Source organism: Rana temporaria, chromosome 4, assembly GCF_905171775.1.
Source record: "Rana temporaria chromosome 4, aRanTem1.1, whole genome shotgun sequence".
NCBI classification, from domain to species: Eukaryota; Metazoa; Chordata; class Amphibia; order Anura; family Ranidae; genus Rana; species Rana temporaria.
The window spans coordinates 2,449,604-2,468,435 of NC_053492.1; the positions used below are offsets into that span (position 1 = coordinate 2,449,604).

General features: G+C 45.2%; 1 protein-coding gene across 1 annotated transcript in view; it reads left to right on the forward strand.

Moving 5' to 3' along the window:
- The window catches only part of LOC120935220 (zinc finger protein 585A-like), a 137,774-nt gene that overhangs the window by 65,409 nt on the left and 53,533 nt on the right, over positions 1-18,832 (forward strand). The window contains exon 7 of the mRNA XM_040347387.1: positions 8,923-9,899. Coding sequence (XP_040203321.1) covers positions 8,923-9,899 — 977 coding nt within the window. The remainder of the gene's footprint in view (positions 1-8,922; positions 9,900-18,832) is intronic.

The window sequence follows — 18,832 nt, forward strand, 5'->3', positions numbered from 1 at the left end:
GAGTTTGCCACCCCTGCCCTATATAAATACACACACAACACAAGGCCGTGTTCACACTACGAGACTTTCTCTGGGCTGCAGTTCTTTTGAGCTCCACAAGGTGGTGATCTCACTTCTACCCAGACAGCAAGTCTCTATGGAAGACAGGAAGTGATGTCAGGTGCAGACAGGAAGTTTCGGGTGAGAGGTGAGTCGGGAGAAAGTAGAGAGGAGACGTTGCTGGAAGAGGTAGCAGAGGAGGTAATAAGATCTTATTTTCTATTTACACCCAGTAACCCCGTCATGTCCGTCCTCTTCCTCCATAGTCCCTGTGATGAAGGTCAGAAATATTGGATATTATTTAGTTTTATAAAATTGATAATCTCTAATCCGGATGCAATGTATAACACAGTCAGTGTATCTGTATAATGTGGTGTGTGAGTTCCGGGGTCCCCACATGGGGAGGACATGAGGCCCCCTCAGTAAGAAGAACATAAATGATAGTATATTGTGGTGGGATAGAACCAGACACCTCGTCACCCCCTGAATCTGAGGTGAGGTCTCTGACTGAATTCAGATAATAAAGAAGGGGGTCAGTCTGGTGAGAGTCGTCTTCCATGATGGACACAGAGAGGGGCTGATGGTCACAGACCTCACTAGAAGGAAGCTGGAAGGTGCTTAGAACTGCTGAGTCTGATGGATCGGTATGGACTGTGTGCTACTCTCTGCACCCTGAGACTGCTGGGACATCTAGTTCTGTATTGTCCGTGCTGCTGATCTGTGGCCAAACCCCACAGCTCCCCTCCAAGGGCCCATGGACTTCAGCCTACCAGCCCCTATCCCTGTTGGCCTGGATATCTGCCCTTTACTGGACTTACTCCATCCTGCCCCGATCTCTGCCCTTTCCCGAACTTACCCCATCCTGTCCAAATCTCTTCCCTTTCCTGAACTTACCCCATCCTACCCTGATCTCTGCCCTTTCCCGAACTTACCCCATCCTGCCCTGATCTCTTCCCTTTCCCGAACTTACCCCATCCTGTCCAAATCTCTTCCCTTTCCCGAACTTACCCCATCCTGCCCTGATCTCTTCCCTTTCCCGAACTTACCCCATCCTGCCCCGATCTCTTCCCTTTCCCGAACTTACCCCATCCTGCCCCGATCTCTTCCCTTTCCTGAACTTAACCCATCCTACCTTGATCTCTGCCCTTTCCTGAACTTAGCCCATTCTGCCCTGATCTTTGCCCTTTCCTGAACTTACCCCATCCTGCCCCAATCTCTTCACTTTCCTGAACTTAACCCATCCTACCTCGATCTCTGCCCTTTCCTGAACTTAGCCCATTCTGCCCCGATCTCTGCCCTTTCCTAAACTTACCCCCATCCTGCCCCGATCTCTTCCTTTTCATGAACTTACCCCATCCTGGCCTGATCTCTGCCCTTTCCTAAACTTACCCCATCCTGCCCTGATCTCTGCCCTTTCCTGAACTTACCCCATCCTGCCCTGATGTCTTCCCTTTGCTGGACTTAGCCCATCCTGCCTGATCTCTTCCCATTCTTAAACTTAACCCATCCTGCCCCGATCTCTGCCCTTTCCTGAACTTAACCCATCCTGCCCTGATCTCTTCCCTTTCCTGGACTTAACCCATCCTGCCCTGATCTCTTCCCTTTCCTGGACTTAACCCACCCTCCCCTGATCTCTTTCCTTTCCTGGACTTAGCCCATCCTGCCCTGATCTCTTCCCTTTCCTGGACTTAGCCCATCCTGCCCTGATCTCTTCCCTTTCCTGGACTTAGCCCATCCTGCCCTGATCTCTTCCCTTTCCTGGACTTAGCCCATCCTGCCCTGATCTCTTCCCTTTCCTGGACTTAGCCCATCCTGCCCTGATCTCTTCCCTTTCCTGGACTTAGCCCATCCTGCCCTGATCTCTTCCCTTTCCTGGACTTAGCCCATCCTGCCCTGATCTCTTCCCTTTCCTGGACTTAGCCCATCCTGCCCTGATCTCTTCCCTTTCCTGGACTTAGCCCATCCTGCCCTGATCTCTTCCCTTTCCTGGACTTAGCCCATCCTGCCCCGATCTCTTCCCTTTCCTGGACTTAGCCCATCCTGCCCCGATCTCTTCCCTTTCCTGGACTTAGCCCATCCTGCCCCGATCTCTTCCCTTTCCTGGACATAGCCCATCCTGCCCTGATCTCTTCCTATTCCTAAACTTAACCTATCCTGCACCTATCTTTGGTCTTTTCTGGACTTAACCCATCTTGCCCCAATCTCTGCCCTTTTCTGGACTTAGGCCTGTCTGCCTAGATCTCTGTCCCTGAGTACGGGTTCCCATTTCTGCTGGGCCATCCTATGTGTACTACCTGTGTGGTGTGGTGTTACATTGTTATATGGTGGAATGTTTCATTGTAATGTGTCTTGCTACCCTATGTGCCAACACTGCTCTGCCCATGTGCTAAGGACTTTAACCCCCCCCCCCCGTACCAAATGATTCTCTGCCCTGTGGACTATTAACCCTTTGCTGTCCTGAGGAGGACTCTTCATTTCTGTGCCTTCTGTTTGCCCTGTTGAAATGCCACCTCTTATCTGTCCCATATTACCGCCCTGAGGATCACTCTTCATTGCTGTGTCTATTGTTTGTTCTGTGGACTAATTCTCCTCCTGCCTGTACCCCAAGTCCCAAAATTAAACGCCCACGTGTTGGTTTCCTGGTGATTCGCCTCTGTGTGCTCGCTCGCTCTCTCTCTGCACTCTTAGGCCTCGTACACACCACCGGTTTCCTCGGCAGAATCCATCAAGAAACTTGGTGGCAGAGCTTTTTTGCAGAGGAAACCGGTCGTGTGTACATTTTTCATCGAGGAAACTGTCGAGGAACTCGACGAGCAAAAAAGAGAGCAAGTTCTCTTTTTCCTCGACGGGAGTCTGAATTTGCTCGTCGTGTTCCTCGTCGGGCTGTGTCAGAGAACCAACCGTGGAAGAACTGGCATACCTGTCCTGCATGGTCCAACGAGCCCAGTGCGCATGCACACAGGCAACAACTCAGTGAATTCAGTATTCTTTACTGCGCACGCACGTAATGCAGGCGGGACTCCTGGCGTCAGTGCCCTATTTAAATCTTGCTGCAGCAGTTATCAACTGCTGCATGATCTTCAGCCCTTGATGTGATCCTGAGTTCTTGTTCCTGTTTCCCTGTGTTCCTGTTGATGACCCGACTTGCCTGACCAGACTTCTCCATGCATGACCCCCGGCTTGTCTCTCGGCTTATCCTTTGTCCTGTTCCTGCCTCTTTGTTCCAGTGTATGACCTTGGCTTGCCTTCTGACCTGTTTCAGTCACTTCCTGCTCCTTGTGTATGTCTACCGGCTTGGCTGCTGACTCCGCCCCTGGGTTTTCCTGCCAGTCTACCTCATCTGGTACATCCTTGGTACCCCTGCCTGACTACGTATCCTGGTATACAGCTGATCTCCAACATCAACTTAGCAAGTCGCAGCTGGCAACTCCTGCATCTCTTGGCATAGCACCCCCTGTGTCACCTCCAGGGGGCGTTCTGCATTAGTCGCAAGGGAAGCCCTCTCAGCACTTCGGCCTCTGGTAAGGTACGTGACAGGCTGGTTTTCGACGAGAAACTTGAGCGTGTGTATGCTAAGAAACCCGCGCTTGCTCAGATTAAAGTATGAGACGGGAGTAAAAGTAGCATTTGTAATGGAGATAACACATTTTTAAAGCTGTAACAGACTGAAAAGTGCAATTCGTCTCTTACCAAACTTTTATTTAACACGCAAACGCATGAGATTAGCAAAACCAGCCCCAAGATGTGTGCCAGTGGAATCGAACGTTTGAGAACGAGGAGATTTTGTCTTGACAGTGTGTATGCAAAGCAAGCTTGTCGAGTTCCTCGACAAGCCTAACAAGGAACTCGACGAGGAAAATGATGTGTTTCGCCCGACGAGTTCCTCGGTCGTGTGTACGAGGCCTCAGTTCATCACACCCCATAATGTCCATCCTCTTCCTCCATAGTCACTGTGATGTTTTTTTATCTCCAGCAGATGATGATACACACTATATAGTGTGGAAACCTAGATTAACCCCTTTAGGGGGGATTAGTTGATGATGAATATATCTTGCTTCTAAAGTTAGCCATACATGGTTCAGTTTTATCCTTCCATGGGATTAGTGATGAGTGGAAAAATCTGAAGCAATTCCCCCATCCATACATTGGAGGGGGAAGGGGGAATCCTCCCTGCTGCACTATTGTATTCTGACAATGGGGGGCGCTCCTCCGCTCTCAGAATACACAGATCAGTGATGAAGCTATTGGCTGCAGCTGCTGATCGAGTGACTTTTATCCGGCAGTGACCACACATGGATGGAAATGTGACCGATCCCTGCTGAACCAGCTGAATTTCCATGTATCTATGGTCACCTTAAGTGACTTCCTCCCCTCCCCCTCATCTCATTCATTATGTAAGTCATGGTGAGATAATCTCCCATTGCCTGAGCAATATTCTCATTTGTCTCTGAGCTCCTTCTTGCTATTCCTCATCCTGCCTGTTGTTTCCTTGGATTAATTTTCTGTGTAGTGACCCCGGCTTCATCTCTTGGATGCGCTCATCTGTTGCTTGTCCTGACCTTTATCCTGATTCCTGGATCTCCTCCTCATCTCTCCTCCATATCCTCCTACACAGATTTTCTCCACACCTGCAGTGACCCTGGGGGGTGGAAACTTGACACCAGCACTCAGCAAAATCCATCCCCACCATTAGGAGCTCTGGAGAAAATTGTCACACCTCCACCTCCCTCCCTGATAGAATAGAGAAATAAGAAGATTCTAGAAGTCACCAGAGAGATGATGGAGGAGAGGTGAGCGGTGCTGGGAATTCTGGGACATTATCCAGTAACAGACAAGGGGTGTGTCTGGATGGTGACTGTATCATTGTGTGTGTCAGGTTCCTATAAGGTGTCAGGATGTCACTGTCTATTTCTCCATGGAGGAGGGGGAGGATTTAGAAGGACACAAGGATCTCTACAAGGACGTCATGATGGACAATCAGTCGCCCCTCACATCACCGGGTAAGAGGAGACTTTATTGTAAAGGAGAGAGCAGTACGGAGGCTCCACCTAGATCCCCCATCATCTGATAAACACATAGAAACAATGTATTCAGTCAGTGTGTGTGTTTCCTACAGATGGATCCAGTAATGGGAACCCACCAGAGAGATGTCCCCGTCCTCTGTATTCCCGGGATTCCACACAGGAAGGTCACACCATCCCCCACCATCATCAGGTAGATGAGGAACAATCACTGATAGTATCATTAGGATCTGTACATTATCTGCATTGTTACCATTGATGTCATTTTTATTCTCTATTCAGAGTGGAGACCTGAGAGATTCTAAAGTTGAGGTTAAAGAGGAGGTAAAAGAGGAGGATGATGAGGATGGAGTGATGGAGGAGTCAGATTCTATAAAAGAACACAAAGATCTGTACGAGGACACCATGGTGGAGTCATCCAGCTACAGGAACCCCCCAGAGAGATGTCCCCGTTCTCTGTATTCTCGGGATTCCACACAGGAAGGTCACACCATCCCCCACCATCATCAGGTAGATGACTGACAATTATTGGTAGATCTGATATATACACAGCATGTTTGTTACAATAAATGTTTTATTACATCTTTCAGAGTCAAGATGATAATATTGATGTTAAAGAAGAGTGTAAAGAGGAGGATGAGGAGTATGGAGTGATGGAGGAGTTATCAGAAGGACACAAGGATAGGATGGAGCCACCTAATACCAGGAACCCCCCAGAGAGATGTCCCCGTCCTCTGTATTCCCAGGATTCCACACAGGAAGATCACACCATCCCTCCCTTTTGCAAGGTTGGTGGGGAGGAGGTTATAAAACACAGAGTCATGGGGACAATGTGTAAAACATTTTTTTATGTAATATCACAATAATAAAGCTTATATCTTACAGATGATATTCTCTCTCATTTTCTTGGTTTAGAGTGGAGATCCAATCGATATAGAATTTGAGGTTAAAGGAGAAGTGATGGATGATCAGCAGTCTATGGAGGAGGATGGAATAACGGGGACATTTATAGAGAAGGACACTCCTACAGAGATCAGCACAGGTGGGACATTAACACTAAATCCATTGCTCCACCCATACTGCTCACTGATTGGTCCAGAGTAGGGCGGGGACTGGGTGATATCAGCCTATAATCCCCTGGTCACTTTCCTGAGCTGTGTTCCCCGTCCTGTATTCCTGTATTTCTCTCGGATAATCTTCCTTCTCTGTGCTGCAGACACAATTTATGTGGAAAAAGAAAAAAGAATCGCGCTAATACCTAGTGAGCAATATACATAAATGTGACATTTAGTATATGAACGTATATATATATATATATATATATATATATATTATGGGAAGAAGAAAACACTCATAAATACCCAAAAACATATAAATGACTATAAGTCACGTGGATTCGTGAATGTGTCCTTATACATAAAACCCTTAGTTCTCTAAAAAGAGAGGGCTAGTGTAATTGACAAAAAAGAAATGCCATAACAGAAAATTGTGTCCAAATATTCTAAATATTTGGACACAATTTTCTGTTATGGCATTTCTTTTTTGTCAATTACACTAGCCCTCTCTTTTTAGAGAACATTGAGCTAGATTCACAGAACACTTATTCTGGCGTATCTACAGATACGCAGCGTAAGTGAACAGATGCGCCGTCGTATCTATGCGCCCTATTCTCGATACTAGATACACCTGAATTCTGGCCTCATCCGACCAACGTAAGTCTCCTACGCCGTCGGATCTTGGGTGCATATTTACGCTGGCCGCTAGGGGTGCTTCCGTTGATTTACGTGCCGAATATGTAAATGACCTACATACGCCTATTCATGAACTTACTTGCGTCCGTTGCTGTAATCTACGCCGTTTAAGTAAGGCGTACGTCCGTCATAAAGTTATCCCTGCTATAGGTGGCGCTACCCATGCAAAGGTATGGACGTCGGAACATCCGTAGAATTTTACGTCGTTTACGTAAGTCGTACGGGAATGGGGCTGGGTGTTGGCTACAATCATGTCGAAAGCATTGAGCCGACGTATCTTAGGGAGTATATGCAACGTAATTCTGAGCATGCGCACGCGCATGCGCCGTTCGATCGCCCCTTCATTTACATGGGGTAACGGTTGATTTAAATGTAGCATGCCCACTACCTGCCTACTTTGAATTAGGCGGGCTTACACCGACCATATTACGCTACGCCGCCACAACGTATGGGGCGAGTGCTTTGTGAATACTGCTCTGGGCTCTCTGCGCGCCGTCGGCGTAGCGTATATTCGATATGCTACAACGGCAAAACTATGTGCCGAGCTACCTGAATCTAGCTCTAAGGGTTTTATGTATAAGGACACATTCACGAATCTACGTGACTTATAGGTATTTATGAGTGTTTTCTTCTTCCCACAATATATATATATATATATATACGTTCATATACTAAATGTCACATTTATGTATATTGCTCACTAGGTATTACCGCGATTCTTTTTTCTTTTTCCACTTTGTTCACTGTCTTTATAATACAGCGAATCGCAGCTTCACCATTTTTGCATCACAGCAACAAACAAAATTATTTTACACGGTCTTATTATATTAGTGCAGTTTATACCACATTTTTTCCATTCTTGGACACAATTTATGTATCTAGACTGGATTTATGGAGATTCTGGGATTCAGCTGGCAGCAAAATGTTGATTTTCACCATAGATGTTACTAGACCTAGGCACCTCGAGTCTTCCACCCCATACCCTGGTCTAGTAAGATCTCTGATAGAACAATTCTCCCAGGGTCACTTGTTCTGTTGTCTGCTGGCTGTGCCGGGTGGAGGGATATGTCTGTATAGTCTCAGACCCAAGTCACTGAGTGCAGTCTCAGGAGATGGGAGGCAGCGGTGTGGGACCTCTGCAACTTGTCTCATGTAAACAGTTAAGCTTCCACTGATTACTCTTCAGTCCTAATTTTTGCATCCTATATAATAAGTTGTACATGATTGGAGCACAGACTTTTACATGTTCATAATAATGTGATAAAATCCTAAAACTTTGGAGCCTTAAACAAAAAGTGATAATGAGGGAGGAGTCAATAACCCAATGATTGGGGTCTTCAGGATCAGTCCAGTCTTCATCTTGGTTGTTTCTCCCCCCCTATCCTCACTCTCTGACCTCTGGTGGGGCTCAGCCCCGCTGTTATTCATGACTAAATCAGGAAGTGCAGGACTTCTTGTATTGGGAAGATGGCAATGAGTGATAGAGGGGGTGGGGACACTCGTCCTATAATCCCCTCATCACTGTCACTCCTATAAAAGACAGTTCTCGTTGTTTCCTCACTCTCTGACTAAGGGCCATGAATAAAGAAATTAACTGATAGGAGATCAGAGGACCCATTTACTAGTTACCTTGAGGGGGGAATTGTAAGACAAAGCTGCCTGATGTGGGCGGAGTCCTGGTTTAGGGGAACCAATCAGCTGATGTCTAGTAATAATCTTTTTATTTCTATTTTAGTAGATGGACGGGAGAAGAGGAAAACCTCAGAGGATGTAAACTGTAAAGTTGAAGATGAGGACATCACACAGTGTAGTCCAGGAGAAAACCCGACTACCTCAAATGTCCATCCGGCACCACACAGTGTAGATGGACCATCGTATTCCTCTTATCCTGAGGAACCTCAGACTGTGAGGGACGGTGCCGGACCATCGTATTCCTCTTATCCTGAGGAACCTCAGACTGTGAGGGACGGTGCCGGACCATCGTATTCCTCTTATCCTGAGGAACCTCAGACTGTGAGGGAAGGTGCCGGACCATCGTATTCCTCTTATCCTGAGGAACCTCAGACTGTGAGGGATGGTGCCGGACCATCGTATTCCTCTTATCCTGAGGAACCTCAGACTGTGAGGGACGGTGCCATCCTTCCAACAGATAAGAGGCTTTCTTGTACTGAGTGCGGGAAGTGTTTCCCTTTTAAATCCAAACTTAATAGACATAAAAGATCTCACACAGGAGAGAAGCCGTATTCCTGTCCTGAGTGTGGGAAATGTTTTTCAGTGAAGTTCAATCTTTATAAACATCAGATATTGCACACAGGTGAAAAGTCATATTCCTGTTCTAAATGTGGGAAATGTTTTTCACAGGAGACAGAACTTGTCATACATCAGAGCTCCCACACTGGTAAGAATCTACCTTCCTGTTCTGAGTGCGGGAAATGTTTTGTTCGAAAAGCAGAACTTGATAAACATCAGAGATCACACACGGCAGAAAAGCCATTTTCATGTACTGAATGTGGAAAATGTTTTTCACAGACGTCCAGTCTTTCCAGACATCAGAGATCTCACACGGGGGAGAAGCCGTTTTCCTGTTCTGAGTGTGGGAAATGTTTTGTACTAAAATCAGAGCTTGTTAGACATGAGAGGTCTCACACGGGGGAAAAGCCGTATACATGTCTTGAGTGCGGGAAATGTTTTTCCCTGATGTACCATCTTTACACACATCAGAGATCTCACACAGGGGAGAAGCCGTATTCCTGTCCTGAGTGCGAGAAAAGTTTTTCACAAAAGTCCAATCTTTATAGACATCAGAGATCTCACACGGGGAAGAAGCCACTTTCCTGTTCTGAGTGTGGGAAATGTTTTTCACAGAAGTCCACTCTTTCCAGACATCAGAGATCTCACACAGGTGAGAAGCCGTATTCCTGTCCTGAGTGTGGGAAATGTTTTTCAGTGAAGTCCAGTCTTTACACCCATCAGAGATCTCACACGGGGGAGAAACCGTATTCCTGTTCTGAGTGCAGGAAATGTTTTTCACAGATTTCCAATCTTTACAGACATCAGAAATCTCACACGGGGGAGAAGCCACTTTCCTGTCCTGAGTGAGGGAAATGTTCCTCACTGAAGTCCTGTCTTCCTGTACATCAGGGGTCCCACACAACCCTTGAGGTGTATTAGTGAGTGCGGGAAATGTCTTGTATATGAATGTTGCTGGACATCACAGCTCTCATGTGAGGAAGAAGCACACCCTGATATACACCTCAGATATACTCCATGGCTGATCTTCATCATGTAAGAAACACTTCATAAGGAGATCAGAGATCACCAAAGACATGGATGAAGTGTTGTACCGTGTTGGCCATTGATAGCAATATAAAAATTAAAATGGAGTCATTACCTCTCATTGGCTGAGTATGTTTTGTGGTGTAAGATTTCACAAATACTTAGAGATTCTGTATATTTTTAAATAAAATTAGTTGAATGAATGTGACCAACATTCACCCAGCCGTGATGAATATTGTCTGTATTTTATTTCATACACTGATTTCATTTAGCTCCATTTAGTGGCCATAACCACAGTACATTGTACATAATTTTGCCTGCCCCAGTTTAGGGTTGAACTGCGGAATCCAGTATTTTGGGCCCAGTGATAAAGTGATCACATGGTACATGGCCTATCACAGCACCCTGTACAATGTAATTAGTTGTAGCAAATCACAGATCACTAGTGATCACAGCTGTCATGAACCTATTCATGAGAGTTGAAAACTTTGCTGTTACAATGATCTTAATTGTAACAGCAAACAAAGTGTAAAAAAATGAATCCCTGATCACCCCCTTAGAGTAGTACAGTGTTAGTATGGTGACACTGAACTACTCTGATAAATGTATGGAAAAAATACTAAAAATGTTTGACTATGTGTGGGTTAACCCCGCCTCCTCTCTAATGCTATAGGACCCTACTCCCATAAATGTGAGCTCAAGACTAGAGACTGTTGGGTAGATTCACGTAGGGGCGCCTAAAATTAGGACGGCCTAGCCTACTCTTTTTAGGCTACACCACCGTAAATTATTTAGGTTAGAAGTGATTCTCAAACCACTTACCTTCAAATTTTCGGCGGCGTAGCCTAAAACGAGCGGGCGTAAGCGAGCCTAATTCAAATGACTGGGAGGGGGGCGTGTAGTATGGAAATGAGGATTGACCTCACGTTTTTTGACGTTTTTTATACTGCGCATGCGCCGGGCGACTACATTTCCCAGTGCGCATTGCGGCTAAGTAGGCCGTACGGGCCTATTGATTTCGACACGTACGTAAACTACGTAAATCCCGATTCGCGGACGACTTGCGCAAACAACGTAAAAAATTCGAACCTCGCGGCGGGAACGGCGGCCATACTTAACATTGTTATTCCACCTCATAGGTGGAATAACTTTAGGCGGCCTATCGCGTACGGAAACGACGTAATGCGACGGTGTAGGTCCGGCGTACGCTCGTGAATCGGCGTGAATCGTCGTATCCCCTCATTTCCATAATCTAGGCCGGCCGCAATGTAAGCGCCATCTAGCGGCCAAAAGAAACATTGCAACCTAAGATAGAATGGCGCAAGCCAGCCTATCTTAGATATGTTTAAGTGTATCTCTGTTGAGAATACACTTAAACATAGGCCGGCTTAGATTCAGAGTTAGGTCAGCTTATCTGTAGATAAGCCGGCCTAACCCTTTGTGAATCTACCTCCTAGTTCCTTTTTTGTCCTCCTTATTGGACCTACAAGCAATGCACTTTCGTGTACGGATGTCCAATCGATCGAGGTTGATGCCGGGCATACGTTTTAGCGGTGTCAGGATAGCCCAGGGCCCAGCCATGGGTGGGTGCATGGCTCCAGACCTCTGTGTCCGGTGGTCAGGACGGCGTTCATTTGCCCAGCTGCGGTGGATCGGCTGGCAGGTCTGAAGATCCCTCCATGGCAGAAGTTTTTGTGTGTGTGTGTGTATATATATATATATATATATATATATACACATACATACATGTAGCACTAACCTCCGAAGAAGCTGCTGAATTCGTTTTGGGCTTTGCACGTCACCTCTCAATTCACTGTCCAGGGAAGAAAGTCTTTTAGTACCGTATTTATCGGCGTATACCGCGCACTTTTTTGCCCTGAAATTCAGGGCAAAATCGTGGGTGCGCGTTATACGCCGATACCCGCGCGGAGTTTGAACTACTGCGCCGGCATATACCGAGCGTGGTACACTCGTGTATAGTCGGGCAGGCTCGGCTCCTCTAGCAGTCACGTACAGGACGTGACCGCGAGAGGAGCCGAGCCTGCCCGACTATAAACGAGTGTACTGCGCTCTGTATATGCTGGCGTAGTAGTTCAAACTCAGCGCGGGAAGCGGGGAGGACACCGCAGAAGGACGCCGGACCCGACGAGGAGGACACCACCGAAGCCGCAGACAGACGCCGGACCCGACGAGGCCGCCGATGGACGCAGCGCAAGACACCAAAACTGTAAGTACTAAAAAAATTTTTTTACAGGAATGCGGGTCCACTTTAGGGGTGCGCGCTATACGCCGGAGCGCGCAATACCCCGATAAATACGGTAATTGCAATGTCCACACCAGATGTAAAACCTTCAACTGTTCGATTTTATTTTTGCTGCATAAACTTGTGAAGGAAGCAGAGAGTATAGAGAAAGGGAAGGTTCAGGTACGCAGTACGGAATGCAAAAACAGTATTCAAAGTTCCAGTATCCACCACTCACTCCTGAGTGGGTATTGCTCACCCGGATAGACCCCTCTCACATGGCTTAGCAGCCGGAATGACGCACGGACAGTTCAGGAAACAGTCTCTGCCACAGACTGTCTGTGAACGAAAAATTGGATAGCTAGAAATCCTCTGCCACAGGATTTCAGTTTCTAGCTTCCTGTCTTACAGCAAAATAGCCTTTAAGCCGATCCGGCGAACCGTAAGACAAGTTAGATAGTAGATCCCTCATTAGCGAATTCTCCAGGCCTAACCCAAGACATCAGCCTGCGTCGCTCAGTCTCCTCCAGGGAAGGTCCTCCCCTGGTCTCCTTCACTAAACAGCTTCCTCCACTTGGACGGACAGCTTGGGATCCCCTTTAAAGTGGAGTTCCACCCAGGAAAAAAACATTTGCCCAAAAATCATAAAAAAAATTGAAAAAAAAATGTATACTCACCCGAAATACCTGTTGCTATGCGGAAGTTCGTAATCTGCCTCTTCCGTAGCCGCGGTCCGTCTTCTTCTTCTCCTAGTGAATGGGGTGCGCTGCTTTCTGGGAACTGTGGGCCAGATTCACGTAGCCCGGGCGCAGCGTAACGTAACCGATTTAGGTTACACCGCCGCAAATTTTCTGTCTAAGTGCCCGATCCACAAAGCACTTACCTGGAAATTTGCGGCGGTGTATCCTAAATCCGTCCGGCGCAAGGCGGGCCAATACAAATGGGGCGGGCACCATTTAAATTAGGCGCGCTCCCACGCCGGACGTACTGCGCATGCTCCCGACGCAAATTTCCCGACGTGCTTTGCGCGAAATTACAACGCGCTGACGTTTTGTGAATCGCGACGTGAAAAAAAGACTTGCGCCGGGAATTTTTTTTTAAAAAAAAAATTCAAAAGCGACGCGGGAAAGACGGGTATACTTTTACATGGTGTAGTAATTTTACACTTTGTAAAAGGTGCCCTATCTTTGCGACGGCAAACTAACACTTGCGGCGACGTAACGACGGGAAAAAGTTTCGTGGATCGCCGTAACTGCTAATTTACATACCCGACGCTGGTTTACGACACAAACTCCCCCCAGCGGCGGCTGCGGTACTGCATCCTAAGATCCGACAGTGTAAAACTATTACACCTGTCGGATCTTAGGGATATCTATGCGTAACTGATTCTATGAATCAGTCGCATAGATAGAAACAGGGATACGACGGCGTATCAGCAGATACGCCGTCGTATCCCTTTTGTGAATCTGGCCCCGTGTGTGTTATCATAGAGCAGCCGCTCATTCACAAGTCGGCGCGAGACTCGCGCATGCGCAGTAGGAAATGGGCAGTGAAGCCGTAAGGCTTCACTGCCTGTTTTCCCTAGTGTAAATGGCGGTGCAGGACCTGCATCGATCGTGGGATCGGCCTCGGGGGGACATCAGCGCGGGCAAGTAGGACAGGTAAGTGTCCTTATTAAAAGTCAGCAGCTACACTGTTAGTAGCTGCTGACTTTTAAAAAACATAATTTGCGGGTGGAATCCCGCTTTAAGATCATAGGCCCTAGCCAGCATAGCTGGGCCTACTGAATGGCGATGCAGCCTCGGGCCAGCGTGGTCCCGGGGCTGAATTCACACACACACATTCCTCGCGCCAGGAGGGCTACGAGGCGAAGGACGGAACAAACCCCCCTCACAAGGCGTCTGCCTCCTAAGAATGCCCTCCCAGCATGCACAGCGGTGCACCATCCCCCCTCTGGGCTGCTGCCAAGAAGGGTCACTTAATACACCATGGTTCGCCCAAATTCCAACATGGGCCTCAAGTGGTAACGCCACCTACAGACAACAAGGGAAAATCTCTACCGAGCACAACCACAGCCAGAACAGAGTCTAATAACTATGACTCAGACACTCCTACATTTATAATAGCGCTTACTCATTGGGAGACCAGCGCTACTTACAGCCCCCCGCTACAAAAACACACTGTCCCCAGTGGCTGAGAAAAAACAACAACCTCTCAAGCCTGAGAGGTGGGTACCCTGAACAAAACATTTGGGATGGGGAGAAAGGAAAAGGAACAAAGTATAACAATAGAACACATCTTCAAAAGACATCATCATATCACATATTATACATGACATTTTTACCACCCTTCTCTAACTGTCTAATCCCACCCCATTCTCCGATGGTCTTGACAGCAGATCCGGTACGTAAAAGAAACAAATATGCATAGAAAAATATGTAACACATCAAAATTATCTATACAGATTAGGGCTGCAACTAACGATTATTTTCATAATCGATTAGTTGGCCGATTATTGTTTCGATTAATCAGATAATAGCCTTAAAAAAAAGATTGCATTTAAAAAAAATTGGGCCAATTTGTTGTTGGGCAGATTACAAAACACAAATTGCCGCAAAAACACATTACATGCTTTTCTGCAGCTTCTCCATTGAAGTATATTGAACCAAAAAAAAAAAGAAAAACACCATTCTGCGTTAAAAAGTCCTTGCCCTTTCCAAATACGCAGCAGCTGAAAAAAAATCATGGATGTGAACGTGTTCCATAGGAAAACATGTAACTGAACTGTAGTGTGTTTCTGCAAAAAGCACCAAAAAACAGAGGTGTGACTCCAGCCTGAGATGTTTAGTAACATAATGGGGTTAAAAAAACAAAAATAAGTACAAAAAAGAGCAAATAATCGCTACTGTAAGGGGTTAATTTTTTTACTGTGGGACAGTGAAAGTAATATTTACAGTAGCGATGATTTGCTTTTTTGTACTATAAAGGGCTAATTTTAGTTTTTTTAACCCCATTATGTTACTGGCCGATTAATCGATTATGAAAATTGTAATCGATTAATTTCATAATCGATTAGTTGTCGATTAATCAATTAGTTGTTTCGGCCCTAATACAGATACAGGGGCAGATCCACAAAGAAATTACGCCGGCGTATCTATTGATACACCAGCGTAATTTCAAAATTCCCGCGTTGTATCTTTGTTTTGAATCCTCAAAACAAGATACAACGGCATCTCGGCTTGATCCGACAGGCGTACGTCTTCTTACGCCTTCGGATCTTAGATGCTATTTTTCGACGGCCGCTAGGTGGCGTTTCCGTCGAAATCCGCGTTGAGTATGCAAATTAGCTATTTACGGCGATCCACGAATGTACGTCGGCCCGGCGCATTTTTTTCCGTCGTTTGCGTTCGGCTTTTTCCGGCGTATAGTTAAAGCTGCTGTTCTGAGGCGTACTCAATGTTAAGTATGGCCGTCCTTCCTGCGTACAATTTTTTTTTTTTTTTTTTTTTTTTTTTTTTTTTTTTTTAATCCACTTCAGACTCAACCTCATATAGTGTGCATTATATGCTCATGTTCTGCGTACCAGCCCATTGCATCTCTATATTGGTTTTGCATCATAAGTGTCTCTTCTTTTGTGTGGAAGTTTGCTTTTTTCCTCCCTCTTTTTTTTTTTTTTTTTTTTTTTCCTTTAAATATAAGTATATATATGTTATTTATTTAATATCATTCCTCGTGCTTAAGAGGCGCAAAGTATTTGTGATTATAATTATCCCCCCCCTAATCCTTCCCCCCCATCCCCCCCTATCTCACCTTAAACAATCTCTTATATCTCTAGTTCTTTCTAATTTTCTTCTAATGTCTCTTTTAAGTATCTATCCTTAATTTTTCTGCGTAACTCCACGATTTCTTAAAAGTCCTCCATTTATTCCATTTCGTGATTTGTAAAATGTTATTGCCTTCTATAACCTCTTTTAGTTCTTCCATTTTGTATGTTTCTTCAACCGCATCTATCCATTCCCAGATTAAGGGGCACTCCACCTCTTGCCACTTCCTTGGTATAAGTCTCTTAGCGGCGTTGAGTAGGTGCGGTACAAGCGATTTCCTATAGCTCTTTATACCTTCCTCCCCCCCATGGAATAGGATGACCCATGGGTCCATCTTTATCTTTTTCCCCGTGATCTCTTCCACACAGGTCAAAATTTGTTCCCAATACTTCTTGATCTTAGGGCATCCCCACCAGAGATGTGCCATATTTCCTGATGTTTTACATCCCCTCCAACACTCTCCTGTCTGTTCTTCATTATACTTTTTTATCTTATCCGGGGTCATGTACCATCCGGATATACATTTAAAGCACATCTCCGCAGTACGGCTATCTACCGCTGAGGAGTGTGTCAGAGTCAACATTTTATCTATTGTGCCCCTATCCCGCTGTGTTCCCAGTTCCCTTTCCCATTTTCTAATGAATGGGGGTATATTCTGCTCATCTATCTTCAATAGAATTCTGTATAACTTTGAGGTAGTTCCTTTAGATCTTTCCGTGGAACATATTTTTTCTAAGTCTGTTAACTGGTCTCCCGTTCTCAGTGGTCCTGGGAGATCCTGAACAAAATGTTTAAGCTGCTGATACCTCCATTCATTGATTTCCATTAAATTATTTTTAAATTTTAACTCTTGTAGTGTTATTATATGGCCGTCCTTCGTTATATCCCTTAGTTGTACAGTGTCCTGTTTAATCCAATTACCCCCCACTTGTGTTTTACCTGGTGCAAAATAATCATTATTTTTTAGTGCTATAAAAGGTGAATTATATTCCTTCTGAATTTTTTTATACACCTTGTCCCATATTTTAAGTGCATTTTTTGTTATTTCATGTGCGTTTTTATCTAGTGTCCTAAATTGGGGAGGATTCCAAATTATCTTGTCCAACCTCACCTGTGCTAATTCATTTTCTAATCTTACCCACCTTTTTTCTTTATTGGCTCTGGCCCACTCCACCACCCTTGTTATAACCACCGCGTCGTAGTATCCTTTAACATCCGGTACCGCTAAACCCCCCTTTTTTTTTGGTTGTTTTAGGGTCTGGAGTGATATCCTATGTTTCTTATTTTTCCATATGTAATTCATAATTAATTTTTTTAATACTGAGAATAGTGTTCTCGGGAGGGCTATGGGAATCATCTGAAATTTATATATGATTTTAGGTATAATAACCATTTTGCAATAATTGATTCGTCCTATCCATGATATTGCTCTATTTTCCACCCTTTTTGTTTCTGTCTTGATTTCATTTAATAGGGGGATGAAGTTTATTTTATACATTTTTTTAGTAGAATTAGCTAAGAGTATCCCTAGGTATTTAAGTTCTTTGACCCAGGCGAAATGGTACTTCACTTTGAGGAGTTGCTCTTCCCATTTACTTATATTTATACTCATAATCTCCGTTTTGGTGAGGTTTATTTTGAAGTTCGCAATTTCCCCGTACTCTCTGCATAGGTTTAATAGGTTTGGTATTGATGTTTTGGGTTTATCTAAATAGAACAGGACGTCGTCTGCAAATGCAGAAAGTTTGTATTCCTCCTCTCCTATTTTAACCCCTTTTATTTCTTGGCAGTTCCGGATCCTGACCAATAGAGGCTCCAATGAGAGCACAAACAGGAGCGGCGACAGAGGACACCCCTGCCTTGTACCATTTTTCATTGAGAAAGTTTGGGATAAACTTCCGTTTATCTTTATTTTGGCTGTGGGTGACACATAAAGTGCTGCAATCCAATCTATCATTCTCTGTCCGAACCCCATGTCCTTCAGGGTAAGCAACATAAATCCCCAGTCTACTCTGTCGAACGCTTTTTCAGCATCGATCGACAGAAGTAGACCTGGGGACCCTACCGCCTTCATTCTCTGGAGTATCAAGAGTGTTTTTACTCCATTGTCTCTACCCTCTCTACCTTGGACAAAGCCCGTTTGGTCCGGGTGTACCAATTTTGTCATTTCCTGTCTTACTCTTCCGGCCAGTACCTTTGCGTACAGTTTTATATCAGTGTTTAAAAGAGATATCGGCCTGTACCCTGAGCAGCTTCCCGTGTCTTTACCTTCCTTTGGAATAACCGTAATGGTTGCCTCTGATGCTTCTTTACTTAATTTATACTCTCTTCCAAGGCCATTAAAATACTGGCATAGTTTTGGGAGGAGAATCTCCTTGTATTTTTTGTAATACATCACAGTGAAGCCGTCAGGGCCCGGGCTTTTACCGGCTTCTGTACTTGTTAATGCTAGTTTAATTTCATTTTCCGTAATGGGCCTATCCATCTCTTCTGCCTCCATTTGTCCAATTTTCGCTATTTCTGCTTCCTTTAAGAATGTAGCAATCTTATTTTCTTTTTCCCCTTTTTGCCAGTTCTTTTGTTCTACCGAGTATAATCTGCGTACAATTTTGAATTGTTTGCGTAAGTTGTTCGCGAATAGGAATTTGCGTAGAATGACGTCACCGTCGTAAGCATTGG